General features: G+C 45.9%; 1 protein-coding gene and 1 long non-coding RNA gene across 3 annotated transcripts in view; both read left to right on the forward strand.

Annotated features, from left to right (window-relative positions):
* The first annotated feature begins 4703 nt into the window (after nucleotides 1-4703).
* LOC112677845 (uncharacterized) lies at nucleotides 4704-8058 on the forward strand. Its single transcript, XR_004803410.2, has 3 exons — nucleotides 4704-5146; nucleotides 6999-7051; nucleotides 7774-8058. It is a non-coding gene; the product is annotated as an uncharacterized LOC112677845 (long non-coding RNA).
* A 14077-nt stretch (nucleotides 8059-22135) lies between these two features.
* The window catches only part of TBC1D15 (TBC1 domain family member 15), a 68449-nt gene continuing 64303 nt past the window's right edge, over nucleotides 22136-26281 (forward strand). The window contains exon 1 of one of the 2 annotated variants that reach the window (XM_025476584.3): nucleotides 22136-22281. In XM_025476584.3, the coding sequence (XP_025332369.1) occupies nucleotides 22252-22281 (30 nt within the window). In that variant the 5' untranslated portion in view covers nucleotides 22136-22251. The remainder of the gene's footprint in view (nucleotides 22282-26281) is intronic. The other variant, XM_025476585.3, reaches the window with a different exon arrangement.

Raw genomic sequence — 26281 nt, forward strand, 5'->3', positions numbered from 1 at the left:
GGCAAGACCCCGAAAAGAAAACTTTCTTTTTCCTGAAAAAGAAAGCACAAACACATGGAGAGGCATGCCATACTTCTGGATAGGAAGACTTAACCAACATAAACATGCCAATTATTTGTAAGTTAATCTATAAATGTAATGCCATCTCAATAAAAATATTAGGATTTTCCAAAACCAGAAAGCTGATTCCAAAGTTCCTATGAAGAAGCTCAGTAAGACTAGCCAGGACAGCTCTGAAAACAGTAGTGAGGACAGACTAGCCTTACAAAATACTGAAAACAGAAAACTGCAGTAATGAAAGCAGTCTGGTACTGACATGTGACCAGACAGATCATTAGGATAAAACAGACGCAGATAGTGGAATTTAGCACAAGATAAAGGTGACATTTCAATTCAGTGAGGAAAGTATGGTTTATCCATTAAGTGTCAGGACACCTGCATAGCTATTTGCAGGAATAAACAAAAGCTGGAATCATACCTCATACCAAAATAAAATCCAATGTTAAATGTGAAAACTGAAATGTTTAAAGTACTTGAAGAAATCATAGAATCTTAAAACATTCAGTGTAGTGAAAGCTTTTCTAAGTTTGGTATAAAATCCAGAAACAATAAAAAAGATATTAACTGTTAAGTTCATAATAATGTATAATATACATATAATAATGGTAATGTCATGATATATATAAAATAAATTACCCCTCTCAGGAGTGCCTGGGTGGCACAGTCCGTTGAGCATCTACCTTTGGCTCAGGTCATGATCCCAGGGTCCTGGGACTGGGCCCCAAATCAGCCTCCCTGCTCCCCGTTGAAGTTGGACCAGGAGGAAGTAGTCCCAAATCTTGTCTCTGATAAAGAACCTGTATCCAAAATGTATAAGGAAATCTCAAAAATAAATTTAAAAATAGATTATTTGAACAGACATGGCACTAAGAAGATAAACAGAAGTCAAGCCCGTGAAAGAGTGTTCGACATCACTTTCTCTCTCTGCCTCTCTCTCCCCCTCTCCCTGCAGCTCTCCCTGCTTCTGCTCTCTCTGTCAAAGGAGTAAATAAAATCTTTAAAAAAAATATTCCTCATCTCAAAAATCACCTTAAGCAAAGAGAAATTACAGATTTGGAAAAAAGAATTGCAAATCATACCATGCATTGCTTAATATATAAAGAACTCCTAGAATTCAATAAGGAAAAAAAATTCAATAGTCCAAAAGGAAAAAAAAAATCCAAAACTGTAAACAGAGTTTTCATAGAAAAGGATATAAATGACACAAACTGAAAATAAAAGCTCAATCTTCCTGTTAAGAGAATTACAAAATAGGAGCACCTGGGTGGCTCAGTCAGTTAGGCGTCTGCCTTCAGCTCAGGTCATGATCCCAGGGTCCTGGGATCGAGCCCCACCTCAAGCTCCCTGCTCAGTGGGGCGTCTGTTTGTCCCTCTGCCCCTCTCCCTGTGTGTGCTCTTTCACTTTCTCAAATAAATAAAATATTAAAAAAAAAAAAGAGGGAGAGAAGTATAAAAAGCTATGCTGAGATACTAGTTTTTCATCTATTCAATAATTTTTTTCTCTAAAACACTGTGTTACATTCCGTATATTATTAAGAATCGGGGAACAAGGGTTTTTGCCAGTAGAGATGTAAATTAGAACAACCACTGAGAATGCTGTGCTGTATATGCCAGATTGACTCTTTCAACTGCCAGTCTTCCTTCCTAGTCAGCGAGGTTGCAAAATACGTGCACTTCCCGTATTTGTGCAGCTCGTATCCGGAAGCTAATTAGACTTTCACAATTATTTGTTCTCTGCACGATCTGAAAAGAGACACGAGGCCGAGGCCATCTTTTTGAGGCTCTTGAGTGTTGTAAGGTTGTGGGACACCTGTTTGCACGCAGCAGTCAGGGGTGGAAAGTCTGTCCTCGCGCTTTCTGGACACGGAGAAGTAGCGCTGGTGGCCGCAGCTCCTTACGATGACCTGTCAATCCCTAGATTGTGGGACGACACCGTGCTTGTCCAGGTTGCCAGGAGGGAGCGCGGTGGCGGTGCTGGCCTCCGGCTTCTGGCGGGGTTCCACCGGGGCAGGAGAGTCCCCGGCCCCTGCCAGCACCTGACATGGGCGTTTGTAAAAGTCATAACCCTTCTAATAGGCGTATATATCATTGTGGCTTGAACTTGTATTTCCTTTTTTTTTTCTTCTAGTAGAATTTTACTTTCATATAGAGTGGGAAAAAAAAAAAAAACCTAAAAGGTTAAAGCAAGTCCAACAACCACCTCTACGCAATAAAGCCTTTGCGAATGTCAACTGAAGTGATCCAGAGCTAAAACTGAATTATGCAGATTTTCAGTGAAGTCACCCAGTCATGTAATGCAAACAAAAGTCAACTATTTACACGTTAGGCGAGCCTCTCAAAAATGCACCCCAAGAAGCATTCATCTTTGTTTTTTGCTTTTTGTTTTTGTTTTGTTTTGTTTTGTTTTCGTATGCCATCCAAAGACTTGCACGTTTTTTCAGATTATTTAATCTTTTCAATAGAACGTGGCCTGTCCCGTGTGGTAATGCTCTGGTACTATTCGTTTAGGATGGCTCCTCCTGCAACCAGACGTGTCCCCAGAGGGGCTTTGGTTCTGCTTTAGAAGTTCCAATAGAGATTAAAATCTTTTTTGAATCAAATATCAGTATGGAGGGAGGGGACGCGGGGTGCAACATAGACCAGCAGGTTACCTCTCTGTATGTTAGAGATCACTCCTTTGAGGTATTTGCGCCACAGCCTGGTCCGTCCTGCTTCATATTAGGTAGTACAGGTTTGAATCATCAGAACCTTGGCAAGACCTGATTTTTTTTTCAAAATTACAATTACCTCTAGGAGCAAGTCCATGTTACTGAGTCATGGGAAATTTAATATCGTGAAGGAAAACAAGTATAGCCAGGCATCTTTAAAAATATGCCCCAACCACTGCTTCTCAATATTGAAAAACTAAAACTACATACGTTTATTGTACAACAAATCCCATCTGGGTCCCCTGAAATTCCCCTAGTTTCATTCATTAGAAAGGGATTAGGAAAAAAAAAAGAGACTTAGCACTTTATTATTATTTTTTTAAAGATTTTATTTATTCATGAGAGACACAGAGAGAGAGGCAGAGACACAGGCAGAGGGAGATGCAGGCTCCATGCAGGGAGCCCGATGCAGAACTCGATCCCAGGACCCTTGGGTCACGTTCTGAGTCCAAGGCAGGTGCTCAACCCCTGAGCCACCCGGGGGTCCCTACAAATCGCTTTCATAGAAACTAACAAGCTGATTCTAAAATTCATGTAGAAGTGAGCCTAAAATGGTCAAAGACAATTTTGGAAGAAAACAAAGGTGAAGGCCCAGGACGACTTGATGTCAAGACCAACCTTGAAACTGCACTAACCGGGGTCGTGTGGTCTGGGCATCAAGAGAGACAAATCAGTGGAATAGAATGGTGTTCGGAAATAGAACCGCCCATCTGTGGACAACTGATTTTCAACAAAGGTGCAATAAAGGACAGTCTTTTCAACAAATGGTGCTGCAGCAGAAATGAAACAAAACATTAACTTCCATGTCTACCTTGTATCATATATATAAAAAACCCAACAATCTCCAAATGAATCCTGGACCTGAAACTATAAAACTTTTCAAATACATAGAAAATCTTTGGGACCGGGAGCTAAGCAGAGAGTTCTTAGAAACAACACCAAAACACAACCCATAAAGGAAAAGTTGTCAGATTTCATCAGAATTAATTAATTAATTTTTATTTATTTTTAGATTTCATCAGAATTTAAAATTTCTCTTTGAAAGGCATTAGAGAATGAAAAGAGAAGTTGGACTGGGAGGAAATAGCTCCAAATCTTATCTCTGATAAAGAACCTGTATCCAAAATGTATAAGGAAATCTCAAAAATAAATGTAAAAATAGATTATTTGAACAGACATGGCACTAAGAAGATAAACAGAAGTCAAGCGCGTGGAAGAGTGTTCGACAGGAACAGAAGCAGGCTCCATGCAGGGAGCCCGATGCGGACTCGATCCCGGGACCCCGGGGTCACGCCCTGGGCCAAAGGCAGATGCGTGCAACCTCCACGTTCCCTTTGTTTCACAATTCTGGCTACATATTTAGGCGCACACTCTCTGAACACCCTTGACCCTTTGTCCATCCTTAGATAGCTCCATTTCTGAAAAAGAGTCAAGTCATAACTCAAACTGCTTGACCCTCGCTCCTCCTTTCTTTTCACACTCATCAGTATAGGAGAGGGATGGAGACTGGACACAGGCCAGACGCCCAGCTCTGAAATTTTACATTGTGTCTCCCAGTGAGACTTGAGCAATTTACTTAACTTTCTTTGCCCAGCTTCTTCATTTATAAAATAGAGATAATAATAGTATTTACCTCATAGGGTGGCTGAGAATATTAAATGAGTCATTAGATATAAAGTGCATAGAATACACCAGGATGGTAAATTCTTAATATTAGCAATTATGACTATTAGCAGAAGATTTTGCTTGTGTCATTTTGCCGGAGGCGAACACCTCCCACCAGCTCTATCCCACCTCCTCCCACCTCGTGGTCTTTTAATAGATGATCTCATTTTTCCCACAGCATGTTGAACAACATTCTTTACTGGTCCTTCTTCTAGAATTATAAACACGATCAAGAACCTCCCACTTAAAAATCTATCCTTAATGGTGAGCATTTCTTCTTCTCTCTTGTTCTATAATCAAATTTATTAAAAGTCCACACTGAGACCTCCACTTTCTTCTGTTTCCCTTCATTCCTCACATTACTGCGATCTACTGGACCCCATCATACCACGAAATTGCTTTGACTGAGGCCAAGTATGACTATTTTCAAGATGCCTCTCCTGTGTTTTTCCACTGTATCCTGAGGCCGGGTTACCTTAAAATTATGACTTTTTCAACACTTCATATACCCTCTGACGTATGATTTTTTTTTAATTTTTATTTATTTATGATAGTCACAGAGAGAGAGAGAGAGAGGCAGAGACACAGGCAGAAGGAGAAGCAGGCTCCATGCACCGGGAGCCCGACGTGGGATTCGATCCTGGGACTCCAGGATCGCGCCCTGGGCCAAAGGCAGGCGCTAAACCGCTGTGCCACCCAGGGATCCCCCTGACGTATGATTTTTACTTACTTATTTTGTTTATATTTGTTTTCCCTGAGTAGAATGTAAAATCAAGGAGAACAGGGATTTTTGTGTCCTCTGTTTATTGCTACATCCCTATCACCTAACATAATGCAAGGAACGTCACAGGCGCTTACTAAATGTGCCTTGAATGAGGGAACACTGAATTGTGATGATCTGTTTTTCTGTCTCCTATGTTAGGAGCTACTCTGAGGACTGGAACTGTCCCTCCGATCTCTTTATTAGCCCTGCTAGCTCAGAGCCTGACCCAAATGGGAGTGTGAACATTGATGGGTTCATGCGGAGTCGCTATGGTTCCAGTATTTTTGGTAAATGCTTCTGGAAGATACTCCAAGGCCTGAGAAAGTGGTTTTTAAATTCTATTCTGAAATCCTAGAGTTCCAATGAGCTGCTATGAAGATTTTGCAAACAGTGGAGATTTAAGTTACGTAAAGAAACTGTATTAGTCAGTGGTCTCCAGAAAATAGGACCAATAGGAGATTATCTACCTATCTGTTGATCTAGCTATCTAGCTATCTAGCTATCATCTATCTATTTAATCTATCATCTATCTGGAGATTTATTAAGAGGAATTGGCTTCTGTGATTATAGAGGCTGAGAAGGCTCACAATCTGGAGGAGACAAACCAAAAACCAGACACAACTACAGAGAACAAACAGATGGTTACCCGAGGAGAGGTGGGTGGGAGGAATGGGTGACATAGGTGAAGGGGATTAAGAGTGCACTCATGATGACAAGAACTGTGTATTATATGGAACTGCTGAATCACTATATGGTACACCTGAGACTAATACAACATTGTGTATTAGCTATACTGGAATTAAAAAATTTTTTTAAAAAAAGATTTTATTTATTTATCCATGAGAGACACAGAGAGAGAGGCAGAGACACAGGCAGAGGGAGAAGCAGGCTCCCTGCGGGGAGCCCGATGTGGGACTCGATCCCAGGACCCAGGGGTCATGCCCTGGCCAAAGGCAGATGCTTAACCGCTGAGCCATCCAGGTGCCCTAAAATAAAAATCTTAATAAAAAAATAGTTCTCCTGCTAAAATAAGTTTGAAAATGATGTTTAAACCAAAGACAGGAAGGAGGGGTGCCTGGGTGGCTCAGTCAGTTGGGCTTCTGACTCAATTTCCACTTGAGTCACGATCTCAGGGTTGTAAGATGGAGCCCCGCGTCGGGCTCCAGGCTGACGGTGGAATCTGCTTAAGATTCTCTCTCTCCCTTTCCCTCTGCCCCTGCCCCCACACTTTCTCTCTCCCTCCCTCTCTAAACAAACAAACAGAAAAATAGAGGAAGAAGAAAATACAAAGAAAGAACAGAGAACATTGAGTGCACGTTTGGATCACGTGGGGAATTTCCACACTGATACCTGGGCCCCATTCCCAGAGATGTTAGTAGGGGTTAAGGATTGAGCATAGACAGTTCTTAAATTCTTCAGGTAATTCTAAGTAACAGCCAGGGCTGAGAGCCACTGCAATAGGCAGTCCTTGAGAAACGGGGCGAGACTAAAAGGGAAAATGAAGGTTAGTGTGTTGAGAGAGGCAAAATGACCCCAATGGTTGCTTAAAGTCCTTGTTAGTAATACTGGGCCACTGGGGACACCTGGGTGGCTCAGTGGTTGAGCGTCTGCCTTTGGCTCAGGTCCTGGGATCGAGTCCCACACATAGGGCTCACCTGTAGGGAGCCTGCTTCTCCCTCTGCCTGTGTCTCTGCCTCTCTCTGCGTGTCTCTCATGAATAAAGTCTTTTTTTTTTTAAACAATACTGGGCCATAAATAGTCCATGTTACTGGTTTTTTTTTTTTTTCTGTTTTTTTTTATAGGCATGACTAGTAATTGGATCCAGACACTCGAAGGGACATAAGAGCAAAAGCAAGTAAGTAGTTAATGGTTACTTTATGGGGCACTAATAAGAACTAAAAAATAAAAAAAACCCATCCTTCTTCCTTGAAGCTTTCTAAAAGGTTAATTATCAACCAGTTCTTTCAACCCTTAAATTACTTTCTGAGAGTGAATTAGAAAGAGGAGCATGAATTCTATTAGGAGATTGTGGTACTACCACAGATTAATTCTTCTTATTAAATGGTGCTGTTGTTCATTTGTCACCATGAAGAGGCTAACTTAATCCTTGTTTTGAGCTTGCATATTGAGCAATTCTGGATAATTGCATGTAGAAGGATAACCTTTATAACAGGCACAATCCAATACAGAGAAGAACTCATTCTTGGAATGCAATTTCAAATTCATAGAGTGGAATCTAGCATCGAGGATGCATGAGTTTAACGGTGCATGAGCATGAGTTTAACGGTGTTATCATTCCTAACGGAAATTTCCAGTAATCTGTGGTTGAGTATAGACTTGGGAACATGGCATCGTGGCCACCACATTGGATTTATCAGCGGATGAGTGTCATTAACCAGAGGTTGCATGATGTTGGTCACAGGTGCCTTGTTTGGGTTATTGTCCTCTTTATGAAAATACATTTCATATAATAGACGGACTCTCCATGTAGAGAAGGAGATATCGTAATCCAACTCTTTGTAAAGAGTATTTCCATAAAAATATATTGGACTTTTTTTTTCCCTTTCAAATGAACAGGTTCTTGCGAGTAAATCTGATGAAGTGGTTTGCCACGAGAATCGCCTGACACTCCAAAGCAAAAGCACTGAACAAAAGTCGACTTTCACAGAAGTGGCTATCGCATGATTTCTCCTGCAAGGACCAGTACTTTCTATTCCGTGATGATCTGCGTCCTCTGCTATGCTTCATCTCATGCTTGACTGATTCCAAGTGTGAAGGGGGTTAACTGTATTCGCTATTGGCAATTTAGCATTAATTGTAATACGCTGTAATCCAAATTACAATCTGTCATTGCCAGTCAAATTGTGAAGCGTTGTAATTGCGTTTTAGAGTTCCGCTGCCGTTGATGATTGCTACCTCATTTGTGTTTTAATATCCCGTGACGAATTTGCAAATGGAAATACAATCCTGTAACAAGCCAGGAAACAAGCATTGTTCGTCCTATTATAACAGCTAGAAAATTATTTCTTAACAAATGAAAAGGGAAAGAGATGGTAAGACAGTGAAGAGAAATCATTTAAGGACGAAAAAGATGCAAAAAGACTTCAGTTTTCTAGCGGCTCATAAAAGTAAGTGAGCCGTAGAGTTTTTTGGGAACACGTTTTTAAACAAGACGTTACAGAATAATCTTTAAAATTATTTGTGAAAGCTACCCGTACTAATACAAATTGCTCTAGTTTATTGATTTGAATTGGTGTAGAGAATTCCCCAGCATACTCAACATTCTTTCCTTGGTGATCCTTCCTGTTGTTTTTACTGTTAAAAATCATGCTACTGTGAGTGTTCTTTTTTTTTTTAAATTAATTAAATAATTTTTTTTTTTTTTTTTTTTTTTTTTTTTTTTTTTTTTACCGTGAGTGTTCCTATGTATGAGTCTTCATCACCTGGGGAAGACAGGTTCACGGGGAGTATCCTTAGCAGGGATCTCTGGTTTACAGAGTATGCCTATCTTCTATTTCACTCGAAAAAAAAAAAAGAATTATATATTTGAGAGAGAGTGAGCATTTTGGGAGCGGCAGAGAGAGAGAGATTGTCCCCCCCCCCTTTTAAAAAATGTTTAATTCAATTTATGCAACATGCAGTGTGTCACATGTTCAGGGGCAGGCTTTCGTGGGTCAGCAGTTGCATGTAACACCTGGAGAGGGAGAGAGAATCTTAGGCACGCTGGGCCTCGATCTCACCACCCTGAGATCACCACCTGAGCCAGAACCAAGAGTCGGGCCCTAACTGCCTGCGCCACCCAGGTGCCCCTTGACACCTTGTTGGGAACACATTGTTGACTGTAAGTGCGACGTTGCGCCGCCAGGTCTCTAGAGCTCATTCACCTTGTTGGGCTGAAACTTTCTGTCGATTAGGCCTCCCCATGCCCCCCACACCCCCCTCATGCTCTCTGGCAACCAGTTTCACTGCAAATCACGCAGTATTTGTTTTTCTGTGACTGGCTTATTCCACTCGGCCTCGCTTCAGTTATCTCACCGTTCTCAAAGGTTCACTCATGTTGTCACCTATTTCGTATTTTGTCTTTTTTAAGGCTGAATAGTATTCTTCTTTTTCTTTTTTTTTTTTTTTAAGATTTATTTATTAGAGAGAGAGCGCGCACAAGCAGGGGGAGCTGCAGCAGAGGGGGGAGCAGCAGACTCCCCCGACCCTGAGCAGGGAGCCCGACGTGGGGCTCGATCCCAGGACCCCGGGGTCATGACCCGAGCCGAGGGCAGACGCCTAGCCGACGGCCCCGGGTGCTCCAACGCTCGGTAGCATGGTTGCATGCACATGGCACTGCTCTTCATTCCTCTATCGGTCACCGTACACGCAGCTGGCTTCCACATCTTGCTGTGTGCGACGGATGCTGCAATGAACCTGCGAGTGCTGGTGTCTACCAAACCTTCTGATGGGGATGTTCTTTGGGTAAATGCCCAGGGGAGGGCGGCTGGATCATAGGATTTTTACAGTTTTAATTTTTTGAGGGATCTCCACACAGTTTGCCACGGCAGCTGCATAGTTGGGCGTTCCCGCCAACACTGTGCCAGAGTTCCAGTCCCTCCACATCCTTGCCAGCAGGTGTTGTGCTTGGTCTTTTCGAGGATGGCCATCCTGACAGGTACGAGGTGATAGTTCGGTGCAGTTTTATTTGCATGTCCTTGATGATTAGTAACAGTGAGCATTTATTTCATATGCCTGTTGGCTTTTTGTATGCTTTCCTTGAAGAAATGTCTATTCAAGTCCTTAGCCCATTTTTTTGGCTTTTTAAAGTTTTTTACTTTTATTCCAATTAACATATAGCGTTCTGCTAATGTCAGGTATACAATATAGTGATCCAACAATTCTATATGTCACCTCGTGTTCTTCATGGTCATGGCAAGTGCACTCTTTAATCCCCATCATCTATTTAACCCATCCCCCATCCTGTGACCATCAATTTGTTCTCTATAAGGGTCTTATTTCTTGATTTCTCTCTTTTCCCTCTGCTCTTTTGTTTCTTAAATTCCACATATTAGTGAAATCATATAGTATTTGTCTTTCTCTGACTGACTTATTTCACTTAGCATTATCTTTCCTCCATCCAGGTTGTTGCAAATGGCAAGGTTTTGTTCTTTTTTTTAGGCCAGTAATATTCCATTACACACACACACACACATACACACCACATCTCCTTTTCCATTCATCAGTCAATGGACACTTGGGCTCCTTCTATATCTTGGCTGTTGTAAATAATGCTGCAATAAACACACGGATGCATGTATCCTTTTGAATTAGTGCTTTTGTATTCTTTGGGTAAATACCCAGTACTGAGATTGCTGGTTCATAGGCTGGTTCTTTTTATTTTAATTTTTTAATTTTTTTTTGAGATTTTATTTATTTATTCATGAGAGACTCAGAGAGAGGCAGAGACACAGGCAGAGGGAGAAGCAAGCTCCCTGCAGGGACCCTGATGTAGGACTCGATCCCAGGGCCCCAGGGTTACACCCTGAGCCGAGGGCAGATGCTCAACCGCTGAGGCCCCCACGTGTCCCTACATAGAATTGTTTAGCCATGAGAAAGAAGGAAATGTTGCCTTTTGTGATAACATGGATGGAACTTGAGAACATTCTGCTAAGTGAAATAAGCCAGACAGAGAAAGACAAATACTGTATGATTTTGCTTATATGTGTAATCTAAAATAGCTGAACTCTTAGAAATAGACACTAGAATGGTGGTTGCGAGGGGCTGGATATTGGGGGAAATGGGGAGATGTTGGTCAAAGGTTAGAAACTTCTAATTATAATGTAATGAATAGGTTCTGTGAATCTAATGTATGACTGGGTACTTGATAATACAATGTTAAATACTTAAAGGTTGCTAAGAGGGTAGATCTTGAATGTTCTTATCACAAATAGATATGGTAATCAGTGAGGTGATGGAGGTGTTATCTAATGCTACTGTGATAACCAGTTTGCAATATATATTGAATCAATATGCTGTATGTCTTACACAATGTTATATGTCAATTATATGTCACTAATGCTAGAAGTAAGTAAAAATAGAAATAAATAAAACCTCCAATAATATAAAACACTTCAAAACACATGTAAAATAATTTATGGGTCAACGAAGAAATCATATTGAAAACTAAAAAATACTTAGAACTGAAAACATGAAAATGCTACATACCCAAACCTGCAGGATGCAGAAGGGAACCTTTTGGCAATTTATAGATTTAAAGTTTGTATTAGAAAAAAAGTAAAACTAAATAGTAAGATAAAGATTTAACTTAAGAAATTAGGAAAGGGGGATGCCTGGTTGAATGTCAGTGGTTGAGCCTCTGCTTTTGGCCCAGGGCGTGACCCCAGGGTCCTGGGATTGAGTCCCACATCAGGTTCCCCGCAGGGAGCCTGCTTCTCCCTCTCCCTGTGTCTCTGTCTCTGTGTGTCTCATGAATAAATAAATAAAATCTTTAAAAAAAATTCAGACAACACAGATAGCCTAGAGAATAGAATTCTTCATATAGTCCTAAGACTTTGGTGTAGAATCTATAGTTTAGATCTTTAGGGCTTTTTGTTTTTTCTCTTGTATTCCTTAATGTCCTTAACAAACAAGGAAATCAAATAGTTCACTTAAAACATTGAGTCCAAAACACCCTTAAATTTTAGTAACAGGATTAGAGGGTATGATTCCTTGATCTATTAGCTAATTGAATTAGGTCCCGTGTATATCATACAGTTTAATATTTAATATTGACTCAAGGTTGGGGGCATGAGGTAGGGGAAAGCACGCTTGCTACGCATGCATATACTGTTATGTAGGAAACGTTCACAGATGATGCTTAAATAGCTGCTATAGAGAAACATACCCTCAATTTTGGATGGAATACTCAGATGGCAACAACTGTTATTTTCAAGTGTTAAACTTGTGCAAATATTTGGATTTGTTAGTTTCATCAGAGTGCCAAAGAGAAATGTTGTGGATTCATGCCAATATAATCTTAAATGATGGTGACATGGATAATCCCTTTTCTTCCCAAGTAGCTTATCAATTTTCTGTCTTCTTTCTTCATTTTATGAGTAGTATATTAAAAAAAGCATGTAACGTAATGCTTCACGGCATATTAAAGGGAAGAAAAATGTGAGTGGGTAAGCAATAAAAGCTGAGAAGGAAATATTTGATATTGGGTAGTATGTGCTTTGAGAAAACAAGAATACCTCCTCAGGCTTGGACAATAACTGTATTTCTCGATAGTTGGCTCTGTTATGATTCAGAGATAAATGGAAACATTCCATGAATGCTCAGCAGTTTGGGATGCTATTTGTTATTATTTGCCTGATAGGACTTTAATTTCCAAAGCATCATAGCCCTGGAGGAGAAACATGGTTATACACAGGCTGTCGCTGAGATACAAACTGACAATTATTCAGAAACTCTGTACATATAACCATGCCTCAGATATGGGGTTTTTGCTGTTGTTCAGTAGCTCTTTGCTTTTCCAGCTCACCCCTACAATTTTATTCATAGAGGCTCTTGACTATCACTACTACGATGAAGAATTGAGGAGAAGTCTCCCAGAAGATCCGATGTCCTGGCTGATTCTTCAAAGGACCAGGAGCTATTTCCTGGTCGAAATGATCAGGTTTGGGAATGGAAAGCAAGGGTAGGCCAGGCTGAAAGGAATTCATAAGCAAAGGAAGAAATAGCATAAAAGTTCAGAGAACCATACACAGGGTGGGGGCCTTAGAGTATAAATTTCCGTGGGGAATGGTGGAAAATAGGCCAAGGCGTTAAGTCAAGGAGGGGGCCTGGCTTTCACCTCATCCATGTTGATGAAAAGTCAGTGAATGATTTTAAGGTGCTAATGACACTGTTATTTGGAAAAGAAAAAGATAGGTTCACGGTGCTTTACTGTGGGGAAAGGATTAGAAGAGAACGAGACTTTAGGCCTGGAGAACCTAGAAGCCGGTGTAGCCTTCACGGGTGAGATGATGGTGGCCTCAGATACAATGACAACCCAAGCTATTTCTTTTCAGTGCATTAAGGATGAAACAAACTTCAATTCAAATTCTACAAGGGTGTTGCAGACATCGAGGATGTCTACCCAATGAGCATCTATCCCTTCTTATTTGCTAACTGCTCTCTGGTATTGAGCAAATATACCCCAGGGCCCTACAACATTCCCAGAGCGATACTAATTTAGGAATGAGAATGAGATGCAATTCTGGCCAATAAGATGTGAGAAACAGAATCCTGAGGCCTTTCCACTAGTTTTACGAAAGGAACCCAGAAAAGGAAATTTCTCTCTCCCGGCCTTTGCATGTTTTGTAGAAGGATGTGATTAACAGGGCTGCAGCAGCCATCCTGAGACCGAGCTAACAATTTTTTTTTTCAAGATTTATTTATTTATTAATGAGAGACACACACAGAGAGGCAGGGACACAGGCAGAGGGAAAAGCAGGTTCCCTGCGGGGAGCCCAGTGTGGGACTCGATCCCCAGAACTCCGGGATCACACCCTGAGCCGAAGGCAGACGCTCAACCACTGAGCCAGCCAGGCGTCCCCTGAGTGAACAAGTTTAAGACAAAAGACAACATTCTGCAAATGAAAGAGCAGAAATATGGCAAGAAGCTTGCTCTTTGATGGGCATGTTGAAGTGGCGAATGAATCAGTCCTGAAACTGCTCTATCTCTTGAATTTTTATGTAAGACAAATATCTACTTATTTAATACAGTTTTACTGGGATGGTCTGCTACTTGCAGCCAAAGGTGTTCTAACTGATATGCATGTAAAAATATGTAACTGAATTTAAAAAGGCCGCATAAACAAACTTTGGAAATTTGCAAAAGAGAAAATATGGGTACGTCCATAAACTTTTTCACTCACTTTTCCCCATTCCTCGGTTAATGTCTAATACCAGGAAACTGATATCGGTACAATCCACAGAATTTACCCAGACCTCATCGGTGCTCTTATCTGTAATTGTATGTGCACGGTGTACATCGTACGCAGTTTTATCACATGTGTACATTCCTGTAGCCATCACTGTGACCAAGATACAAAACTGTTTTGTCACTATCAGTGCCTCCATACTCACCCCTTTCTCCTTCCTCCCCAATCCCAAACTCCTGGAATCACTCCTCTGTTCTCTGTTTCCATAATTTTGCTATCTTGAAAATGTTATGCAAGTGGAATCATACAGCATGTAGCCATGTGAGGTGGTTTTCACTCAGCACCGGTCTCTTGAGATCCATCCAAGGTGTCGCATGTATCAGTAGTTAATTCCTTTTTATCGGTGTGGAATATTCCATGGTACGGATGTACCACGGTTTAATCCTTCATCTGTTAAAGGACACTTGGGTTGTTTCCAGCTTTGACTACTAAAAATAATGCTTCTATGAATATTCACGTCTAAGTTTTTGTGTGTACATAGTTTTCATTGCCCTGGGTAGATACCCACATATGCAATTAATTGTGAGGTCACACGGTGAGTATATGTGTAGTTTGAAGAAATCGCCAAGCTGTTTTCCACAGTGGCTGCACCATTTTATATTCTCACCAGCAATATATTAGTGATTCTGTTTTTTTTTTTAAAGATTTTATTTATATATTCATGAGAGAGAAAGGCAGAGACACAGGCAGAGAGAGGAGAAGCAGGCTCCATTCAGGGAACCTGATGCGGGACTCGATCCCAGGACTCCAGGATCATGCCCTGAGCCAAAGGCAGACGCTCAACCACTGAGCCACCCAGGTGTCCCAGTGATTCTGTTTCTCCACATGCTTACAAAGATTTGGTGTCACCACTATTTTTATTTTAGCCACCCTAATAAGCATCTAGTGATATCTCATTGTAGATTTGATTTGCATTTTCCCAGTGACTCATGAAGTTGAACGTCTTTTATGTGCTTATTTTGCCAACTTTATATCCTCTTCATGAAATGTCTACTTATGTCTGTGATAGGCAAAACGGCAAAACAATGGCCTACCAAGGATATCGGGCCATAATCCTGAGAACCTTAGACTATTTTACCTTACACAGCTAAGGTGCTTCGCTGATGTGATTAAGGGTAGGGGACCTTAAGATGAGGAGACTGTGGTAAATTATCCAGGTGGGACCAAGCTAATCTAACCCTGGGTCCTTAAGAGGAGCGAATCAATAATCAGTGCTGTAGTTGGACTGATCCTTGCGGTTCCTATTATGATTGCAAGATGCCCCTTAGCAATAACCACCAGGAATCTTTGAAAAAATAAAGATTTATTGCTTTCAAGATCTTGGTATTACATAGCACACCTGGTGCCACACGGCATGGAGGTAGGCAGAGAGGGAGGGACAGAGCAAGTGTGTGCACGCATGCTAGCAAGAGAGAGCCCATGAGCCACAGGGTGCACCCCTGGGATCAAGGGGGAGGGTCTAGGGTTTCCCAGGCTCACTCTTTAGTGGTAAATTTAAACTATAACATGGGATCCCCGGGTGGCGCAGCGGTTTGGCGCCTGCCTTTGGCCCAGGGCGCGATCCTGGAGACCCGGGGTCGAGTCCCATGTCGGGCTCCCTGCGTGGAGCCTGCTTCTCCCTCTGCCTGTGTCTCTGCCTCTCTCTCTCTCTGTGACTATCATGAATAAATAATAAAATAAAATCTTTAAAAAAAATAAAAAAAATAAACTATAACAGTAGGAATTTAAAGTGCAGGAAGAAAAACAAAAACAAAAACAAGTGGCCCCAACGGTCAGTTATTAAAATCAAGCAAGATCCCTCAAACAAAGGAAGCCCCGTGCAGGCAGGTCACCTGGATCTTCATCTAGTCCTGTGGCTGGCAATGCGTTTATTTGAAGTAGCCATCGTGGCAGTGGATGCCTCTGCAGCCAAGCTTAAGCCAGCACCTGCGTTACAAAAAGAGAAAAGAATAAACCAACCCAATTGTCAGGGTTTACGCCATAGAAATAGAATCTCCTCTAAAGCCTCTAGAAAGGAACACCGTCCTGCTGACACCTTGCTCTCAGGCCAATGAAACCCGTGCTTGACGTCTGGGAGGTTTTTTTGTAGCAACTAAATTTGTGGTGATTTGTTAACAGCAGCAATGGAAAATTAATGCAATTTCTTTTACCCATTTTCTAATTGGATTTTTTTTTTAATGTTGAGCTTTGAGAGTTCCTTATAAAGGTTAGGTATTTGTTAAGTTTGTCATTTGCAAATGTTTTACTGTAGTCTACAGCTTTTTTTTCTCCATCCTTTTCAGTCTGGAGAGCAAAAGTTCTTAATTTTGATAAAATCCGACTTATTGATTTTTCCTTTATGGATCATGGTTTTCATGGCAAGTCTAAGAATTAATTCTGCTTTACCCTACATTCTGAATATTTTCCTCTCTTTTTCTCAATTATTTAAAAATTGTGATAAAATATACATAAAATTGACCATTTCAGCCACTGATTAAATGTATGATTCAGTGGTATTTATTGTAATGAAAAGGTTTCCTTTTGTTCTCTGCACTGTTTGTATTGAATTGCTTTTTTTTTTGTTGGTTTGTTCATTTTGATCTCTTGTCTTTCAGCTTAAAGATTTTCTTCAAATGGGGAGTGATCCATGGTTGTCTGCCCATAGTTAAGGAACTAAAATCGAAAGCTGATTGGAGGTTCTAAGTACCCAGGTGGGGTTTGTTGATTCTTGGCCTTCACTGTAGGATGATGTGGTTAGTTATTTCTATGAAGATCCCTAACTGTGAATACCTATAGGTCTGATTTCTTCAGCTGCTCAATTTTCCCAGGGAGAAGTCCTACAATCTTTTAGCTGTCAGGTGCTACCTTGTATAGTTAAGCACAAACCCAAAGTTCTCAGCTTGACTGCACTAAGAGTTCAGGAAAGGTAGAGGTCAACGAGTAGTGGCAAAGTTGGGAAGTCTTACTAGATGACATGGGACGTGGGATAAGCCCTCGAAGACAAACAGGGTTGGTCAGGAACGGAGGCGAGAGGGAATCCAACTGATTGGATAATTAGCTGCTGTGGTTTACAGCTGATAGTGTGGCGCTGTGGCCACGGCGTGTATCAGTAAGGAAATCTGGCTCAGCTGTAAAGCGGCTTATGACTCTGGCAAATCATTAATTTCTTTTTTTTTTAAGATTTTATTTATTTATTCATGAGAGACACACACAGAGAGAGGCAGAGACACAGGCAGAGGGAGAAGCAGGTTCCATGCAGGGAGCCTGATGGGAGCGGGGGGGACTCGATCCCGGGTCTCCAGAATCATGCACTGGGCCGAAGGCAGGTACCAAACCGCTGGACCACCCAGGGATCCCCCAAATCATTAATTTCTTAAGAGACTCGATTTCTTCAACTGAAAAACATGGGGAGACTACTGCTAAAGTTCTGCTCAGGTCTAAGGTTGCTTTAAGACACTTATCAAGATTCTTTTACATCAGGTGACTTTTTGAGTGATAAGTTATAATTAGCGAAGATGACGCTATAGTTCACGGGAGTGAATTTAGGAATTATAAAATTACTCCCACGAAAGCAGTAATTATTTTAAGTTATAGGGAGCCCTTAACTTTATTTACAGTAAATTCACATGCATGCTGCTTTTAAAAACCTGTCCATTGGTTTCATGTGAAGCACTGTACTGTGGTTTTTTTTTCTCTTAATGTAGTGAAAAACTCAAACATGAAACAAACTACACTGAAATCCTGACCTGGTTTCTTCCCTTTGCATGTAGAGGATATCACTGCAAAAGGAAAATGGTCTCTTTCCTCTTTTAAGATTTTATTTATTTATTTATTTATGAGAGACACACAATGAGAGAGAGGGGCACAGATGCTGGCAGAGGGAGAAGTCCTCTTTTTTTTTTTTTTTAAAGATTTTATTTATTCATGAGAGACAGAGAGAGAGGCAGAAGCAGGCTCCCTGCAGGGACCCGATGCGGGACTCAATCCCAGGACCCCAGGATCGCTCTCTGGGCTGAGGGCGGGTGCTAAACCGCTGAGCCACCCAGGGATCCCGGTCTCTTTCCTCTTGAACGTAAAGCAGAACTGCACCATTTGGAAGTAGAGAATTCCTTTAATTTGTTAAACAAACGCTTATTTAGTACCCGCTATGGGTCTGGTATCTACGCCAGCCGTCGCAGTCAGCACTGCACAGTATGGTCTCTACCTTCCATTAGTCCGTAGCCCAGCAGGGAGCAGAAGGCAGGTCAGTAAACCGAGTCCTTTGCAGTGTGATAACACATACCGCAAAGGTGGATCCTCTGCAGCTACTGTCTGCGTTGGCCTGCCCAGCAACAACTCTCCTTTTTTCTAGAATGATTCCTGAATTTTTCTCTGGGAATTCCCTTTCCTGTCATTCTCTGTACTTTGCGGGGCTCTTGGCACAGAGGTCACAGCATGATATATTCAGGGTACTGCAGATATTTGGCTATGGTTGGCAACTTGGGTCTGAGGTGTGTAAATTTGGGAGAGAAAGCTAAAATAGTAGGCAGGCGCAGTTTATGAAGGGTCTTGTATGTAATGCTGGAGAATCTGGACTTTTCCATGAAGAGATGGAAGGCCATTAAGGGGTTTTAAGCAGGGAGTTCACATATCACATTTATGCTTTGGGAAGATAAATGTGGTGGTGTTAGGAATTGTTAGGGGAAGCTGAAAGCAAGGGAATGAATCAAGATGTCACAGGATCGTCCAAACCAGGGGTAATCAGAGAGCTCGACCATAAGAGAGGCAGTGGGGACAGGAAGGAAAGACACGGTGGGTGTGTCCGCCATGAGTTCTCCCTCCCAATGACTCATGACATGAGGTACCCAGAACCGGGTGAAGCATGATAGCAACACTTAGCTGGAGAAATTGTCCCCTAGCCGCGTCTCTAACTCAGCAAATGGTAATAAATTTCAGAGAACCAAAGCAAAATCTAAGTTTCGTTCAAGACTGCTTCTCAAAGTTTAACGAGCTCCAAAGTCAGCGGTAGATCTTGTCAAAATGCAGATTTTGATTCAGTACAGGTTCTGGGGTGGGGCCTGAGATTCTGTATTTCTAGCAGGCTTCCGGGTGCTGCTGGTCTCCAGACTACATTTTGAGGAGCAAAGATTTAGGTATTTTGAGGTGTGATGAGTCATTCAATTAAAAGGTCCAGCAGGCAACAGGTGTAGGCCGTAGACTTCAGGCAAGAGAGAGACACGTGGGCTGGAGATATTTCAGAGTCATCAGCACATAGGACGTGGTGATGTCAGAATGTAAAGATCATGGTTGGGATCCCTGCATGGTTCAGCGGTTTGATACCTGCCTTGCGCCCAGGGCGTGATCTTAGAGTCCCGGGATCAAGTCCCGCATTGGGCTCCCAGCATGGAGCCTGCTTCTTCCTCTGCCTGTGTCTCTGCCCCTCTCTCTGTGTCTCTCATGAATAAAAAAATAAAGATCATGGTCTAGGAATAGTGCTTGGAAATAAAGTGAAAGCAGCCCAAGGATAGCCCAGGGGTAGTTAGTGCCAGCATTTAAGGGGCGTATGGGGAATGAGGCTTTGAAACATGGAGAATGAGTGGCAGATGGAACTAGGATGCCAACTTTTCAGTGAGAAAGTGTTAATTCCCAAACTTATTATACAAATAGCTGCCATTTATTTATTTTTAAGATTTTATTTATTTATTCATGAGACACACAGAGAGAAGGCAGAGACACAGAGAGAGATTCCAGGCTACACATCCTCAAGGGGAATGCCCCAGGAGTGGTGTTCTGTCCTTCTCAGTGCCTCACGTCAGGAGGCACACGGCTCGGGGCCTGCTGAAGCAGTCAGGAGAGTTCTCATCTAAACAGAAGCTCCTCTTGTCCTGGCTCTTTCCTGGTGTTTTAGGCTATGAGCCCCAACTCTCTGCTTCACTGGGATCATCTTGGAGCACAGCTTCCTCAATCTTGGGCATCTTGCTGTTACCTGCTGCCAGTCCTTGACCCGCTGCCCCGCTGCATCTCAATAGCTGCCATTTATTGAGTATTCGTTTCCAGGCAGTGTTCTAATGGTTTTAACTTTTCCCCAAAACACAGAGCTTAAGAAATGTCTATTAAAAAGAAAATCCCTCTGACCACACCCAATTACTTTGAGCTGGTGGAAGGTTTACCGTGGGTCCCGGACAAGGATCTACACAGCACGCCTAGGACTGCATGAAGGTTCTAGGGCTCTGACTCAAGCCAGTACTTTTGGGAAAGACCTTAAGTCTTCACCCAGTGCGGGTTACTAATAGGCTCACTTCCCCAGCTCACGGTGCCTTGATGGTGCCCTGCTTTGCTGACCCAATGCCAAGTGTGGCCGTGGGGTGTTGGCCCCGGTGGGAATCGCTGATGCCTAGTGTGCAGCCTCCCTAACGGACACTACACATCCTTGCAAGGTCTTGCCGCTTGCCTTACCTTAGGTTCCCGATGTTCACGGGACTTTCCACCCTCCATTCCTGTTACTCCCCTAGGGTTGCCCCTTGAGCGGCCTCAAAGGTCTCTAACGCGGCTCCCTGGGTTGCCCCTTGAGCAGCCTCAGAGGTCTCTAGCGCTCCCCCGGGTGGCCCTCGAGCGGCCTCAGAGGTCCCTAACGCGGCTCCCCGGGTGGCCCTCGAGCGGCCTCAGAGGTCCCTAACGCGGCTCCCCTGGTGGCCCTCGAGCGGCCTCAGAGGTCCCTAACGCGGCTCCCCGGGTGACCCCTCGAGCGGCCTCAGAGGTCCCTAACGCGGCTCCCCGGGTGGCCCTCGAGCGGCCTCAGAGGTCCCTAACGCGGCTCCCCGGGTGACCCCTCGAGCGGCCTCAGAGGTCCCTAACGCGGCTCCCCGGGTGGCCCTCGAGCGGCCTCAGAGGTCCCTAACGCGGCTCCCCTGGTGGCCCTCGAGCGGCCTCAGAGGTCCCTAACGCGGCTCCCCGGGTGACCCCTCGAGCGGCCTCAGAGGTCCCTAACGCGGCTCCCCGGGTGGCCCTCGAGCGGCCTCAGAGGTCCCTAACGCGGCTCCCCGGGTGACCCCTCGAGCGGCCTCAGAGGTCCCTAACGCGGCTCCCCGGGTGGCCCTCGAGCGGCCTCAGAGGTCCCTAACGCGGCTCCCCGGGTGGCCCTCGAGCGGCCTCAGAGGTCCCTAACGCGGCTCCCCTGGTGGCCCTCGAGCGGCCTCAGAGGTCCCTAACGCGGCTCCCCGGGTGGCCCTCGAGCGGCCTCAGAGGTCCCTAACGCGGCTCCCCTGGTGGCCCTCGAGCGGCCTCAGAGGTCCCTAACGCGGCTCCCGGGGGTGACCCCTCGAGCGGCCTCAGAGGTCCCTAACGCGGCTCCCCGGGTGGCCCTCGAGCGGCCTCAGAGGTCCCTAACGCGGCTCCCCGGGTGGCCCTCGAGCGGCCTCAGAGGTCCCTAACGCGGCTCGCCGGGTGGCCCTCCAGCGGCCTCGGAGGTCTCTAACGTCCGTCAGCGGGGTCAGGTGTTCTGATCCCCGGGGCCGCGTATTCCGCCCGAGGCCGGGCCAGCTGGGAAGCAGCGGGGAGCAGCCTCCACCCGTCGCCGGTGCCCGCGCCCCGCGCCCCCGAGCGCCCTGGGCTCCCCGGCGGCTCCGCGGGTTTAGCGGCCCCGACACGTCACACACACGCAAGGGGAGGCCTGTGCGCGCGGACCCAGCGGGCTCCCCCGCCCCCCGCACGTCGGGGGCCCCGCTGCACCTGCGACCTGCGGGGCCACGAACCCCGCCCTCGCCTGCCGCCTCCCCTTCTTCCCATCACACCAAACACAGGCGGCCTGTGAATGTCCCCAAGTCTCGCCCCGCAGGGAAACATAAACCACAGACTCGCTTCAGGTCAGATTCCCTCTTTGCGGGGGAAATAAAAAAAAAAAGAAAAATAAAAAAAGGGGAAAAAAACAGTTTGCGCATGCGCCGTGTGCACCAGCGCCCCCGCCCCGCCCCCTTCCCAGCGCTCAGCACGCATGCGCCGGGTTCCCCGCCTCGCCCGCGCCGCGCCCCGCGCTTCCCGCCCGGAAGTGGGCCCGGTCCGGCCGGATGTTGTTGTGAATCCCGGAGACACGTGAGGCGCCGCGACGTCATCACAGGCACGCGAAGGAAACATGGCGGCGGCGGGGGTCGGGAGCGGGAGGGTGAGTAACGGCGCCGGCGAGCGGCCCCGGGCTTCTCCCGGACGCGGCCGCTTGCGCTGCCCGGGGGCGGGGGGCCGGGGCGGAGGCCCGGGGAGGCCGAGCTCGGTGGGGGACGGAGGAGGGCGGCCGTGTGGGCCGCTGGGTCGGGCCTGCGGGCTGGGGCCGGGCCTCGGCGCGGGCCGGGAGCCGCGGGGCTTCCTCGGCGTTGCCTGTCCGAAGCCGCGGCAGCTGTGCCTGCCTCCTGGCTCGCTGCGCCTCGCTTCGTGCTGACCCTCGGTTCTGTGCGGACGCCCCTTCTGGCGGCGACGGCTTTCCCTCTCCCTCCCCTCCCCTTCGAGGCTGTCTCTGCCTCCCTGTGCCGAGGGCATCTTGTCCTCCGGGCGACGAGCTGAACACAGCTGTCGTGCGCCTGGCTCGGAACGAAAGAGCGCATTTGGGTTCATTCTCCCCGGACTGCCGGCTGGGCGGCTGCCGGCCCGCGAGCGGCGGGGCGTTTGCGGCCTCGGGGCGCGGGGGTGGTGGTGGGGACGCGTCCGTGCAGGTGTGGACCGCTCCTCGGGGGCCCGGGCTGTACTCGCGGGGGGGGAGGCTGTGCTCACGGGGACCCCCGGGATGTGCTCCTGGAAGTCCCCGGGATGTGTTCGCGGGGGCCCCCGGGAAGTGCTCCTGGGGGCCTCCGGGATGTGCTCGCGGGCCCCTGTAATGTGCTCCTGGGGGCCTCCGGGAAGTGCTCCTGGGGGCCTCCGGGATGTGCTCCTGCGGGCCCCCGGGATGTGCTCCTGCGGGCCCCCAGGATGTGCTCGTGGGGCCCCCGGAATGTGCTCCCGGGGACCCCCGGGAAGTGTTTCTGGGGGCCTCCGGGATGTGCTCCTGGGGACCCCCGGGAAGTGCTCCCGGGGGACTCCGGAATGTGCTCCCGGGGGCCCCCCGGGAAGTGTTCCTGGATGCCCCCGGGATGTACTCGCGGGACCCCCGGGAAGTGCTCCTGGAAGCCCCTGGGATGTGCTCCTGGGGACCCCCGGGAAGTGCTCCTGGAAGCCTCTGGGATGTGCTTGCGGGGCCTCCGGAATGTGCTCCTGGGGGCCCCCGGGCTCTGCTTGCAGGGCCTTCGGAATGTGCTCGCGGGGACCCCTGGGCTGTGCTCCTGGAAGCCCCTGGGCTGTGCTCGCGGGGGCCCCCGGGATGTGCTTGCGGGGCCTCCGGAAGGTGCTCCTGGGAACCCCGGGGATGTGCTCGCGGGGGGCCCCTGGGCTGTGTTCTTGGGGGCCCCCGGGCTGTGCTCCTGGAAGCCCCCGGGATGTGCTCCTGGGAGCCCCTGGGCTGTGCTCGCGGGGGCCCCTGGGCTGCCACTGACCCGCAGGTCATTAGGAACCAGGATCAGCGCGGGCGGGGGGGGGGGGGGCGGTGCCTCGTAGGCAGCCGGGATGGGCTCGGAGTGCACAACTTGATGTACTGAGGACCGTCAGGACCAGCCGTCGGCGGTTGCCGCTGCGGGAGCAGTTTGTCAACAGTTGGGTCTGGCGGTGACTCATCGAACAGCGGTGACCACGTACTCGCTTGTCGTACTCGCTTGTCGCAGGTCACCCCGCGGTTCCTGCGGTCTCCCTCCTCTTCCCTGCGGCTGCTCTCTTTCCCCCATGTTGGGGGATCTGACAACGTTTGTGGTTTGGAGTGTGGACCACTCCACTCGGCGGCGAGAATAACACGCGTGGTCTCGGTTTTGCTGTTGCTTGGAAGTGTGACCTTGGGAAACTGAGCAAGCATGACTTCTCTATCCTTAGTGTTTTTTTTTTTTTAAGATTTTATTTATTTATTCATGAGACAGACAGAGAGAGGCAGAGACACAGGCAGAGGGAGAAGTAGGCTCCCTGCGGGGAGTTCGATGTGGGACCCCAGGATCAGGCCCTGAGCCAAAGGCAGGTGCTCCACCACTGAGGTCCCCCTCATCCCCCACCCCCGCGCCCCATGGTGTGGATTGTTTTTGAGAGAATCCCTGAGATAAGCCCAGTTGTGAAATGTAAGACCTTTTCTTACCCTTTTCTTCCAGTCACTGTCTTTCGTAATCTGACTTTTTTTTTTTTTTTTTTTTTTTTTTTTTTTTAGGATTTTATTTTAGACAGAATGTGAGAGGGGAGAGGGGCAGAGGGAGAGCGAGAATCGTATGCAGACACCCTGTGGAGCATGGAGCGCCGCACAGGGCTTGATTCCCTCACTCAGATAGTACCTGAGCCAGAATCAAGAGTCGGGCGTCAGCCGACTGAGCCACCCAGGGGCCCCCTTAATCTAACTTCTTAAAATTGGTCTTTTGCTTCATAACTCCATGTCATCACCTCATTTATCCTCACTCATTGTAAGTGGACACCCATAGCCATCATACCACCTAAGCTGTTTCTCTATGCCAAAAGCTCCCCCTCTCCCAAGTAATACCATCATGACCAGCAAAACCCACTTACTCTGCCCTGAGTTCAGATCTAGGTTAATGTCATTCAGGGGTTGCATGTCTTACAAACGCGGAGGCATTCATTTCAAAAACAATCAGGAACCAAATCCTACCAGTTTACCTTAAAGAAGTTTGTTAAATTCCTGCATCCTCTTCATTCTCTGTGTTTAGTTCCTTTAGTCTGCCTCTGCTCTTGAGTTCTTGGCTGATTTTTCTCCGTGTTTGCAGTTTCTTTGTCCACAGTCCCTTCTCTGTACCACCACTGGAGGTTTTTGGTTTTTTTGTTTGTAACCTACAAATCTGATTGTCTCTAGCTTTATTATTTTTAAAGATTATATTTATTTGAGACAGTGAGAGCACAAGCAGGGAGGAGGGTCAGAGGGAGAAGAAGAGGGAGAAGCAGACTCAGACCCTTGGCTGAGCAGGGAGCCCAATGGAAGGCTTGATCCCAGGACCTTGAGATCATAACCTGAGCCAAAGGCAGACACTTCACTGACTGAGCCACCCAGGCGCCCCTGTCTCTCGCATTCAAAACAAACAAAATCTGGGGCACCTGGATAGCTTGGTCAGTTAAGCGTCTGCCTCTTGATTTTGGCTCGGGTGGTGATATCATGGTGATGACATCAAGCCCCACGTGGGCCCTCTCAACAGTCTGCTTGAGGTTCTTTCTTGCCATCTGGCCCTCCCCCCACTTGTGCGTGCACAGGCTCTCTCAAAATAAAATCTTAAAAAAAAAAAACCTTTATTTTGTTATTGTCACCATTACAATATTACTAGAGGCTGCTTAACATAGCATAAAAAGTCGTGTTCCCTTCCTGGCTTTATGCTATGCTTCCCTACTTTCCAGTCTTGTTCCTTTGGGAAAGGGGAGTAGGGGATAATCGATAGATGTGAGAGAGTGAGTGTGTTTATGTGTCTATATTTTCTATATTTCTATATGTATTTTCTTTACCCCCCCCGCCCCCCCCGAAAGGTTCAGCAAAGACCTGTCTAGCTTAGAAATCTAGGGCAGTGACTGTTAACCAAGCCTCACAAAGAACCACATGTGGTACTTTTAAAGAAAATACACATGCTGGTGGATAGAATCAGTGTTGAGATCTAGGATGTAGAGTAATTTTTTTGAAATAATTCTGTTTTGCTTGCTTTGAACTTTGAGTGTAGGAAGTCATCAAAGAAGTAACCTTTGTCATATGGGGAAGCAGTGTAAGATAACAGTTAAGAGTTTGGATTCTGGATCCAAAACAGTTTTGAAAATTAACTTCACACTTACTAAAGTGACTTCAGTCAAATTACTTAACCTTTCTGTGCTTCAGTCTCCTCATTTGTAATATGGGGATGTTATAGGACCTACTTTATGGGATAGTAAGGAGGATCAATAAGTAAATATATTAGAACAAAGCCTGGCACATACTGGATGCTGTGTAGATGTTATTCATAATCTCAGTTTCTCTGCAAATCATTGTTTAGGTGTAGCAGAATTTAAATATTTACAGTACGGTTTTTGGTATGGGTATAAATTTCATTTTTGAAATTAACTCTAGTTCTATTTCTCATTGTTAT

Source organism: Canis lupus, chromosome 10, assembly GCF_003254725.2.
Source record: "Canis lupus dingo isolate Sandy chromosome 10, ASM325472v2, whole genome shotgun sequence".
NCBI lineage: Eukaryota > Metazoa > Chordata > Mammalia > Carnivora > Canidae > Canis > Canis lupus.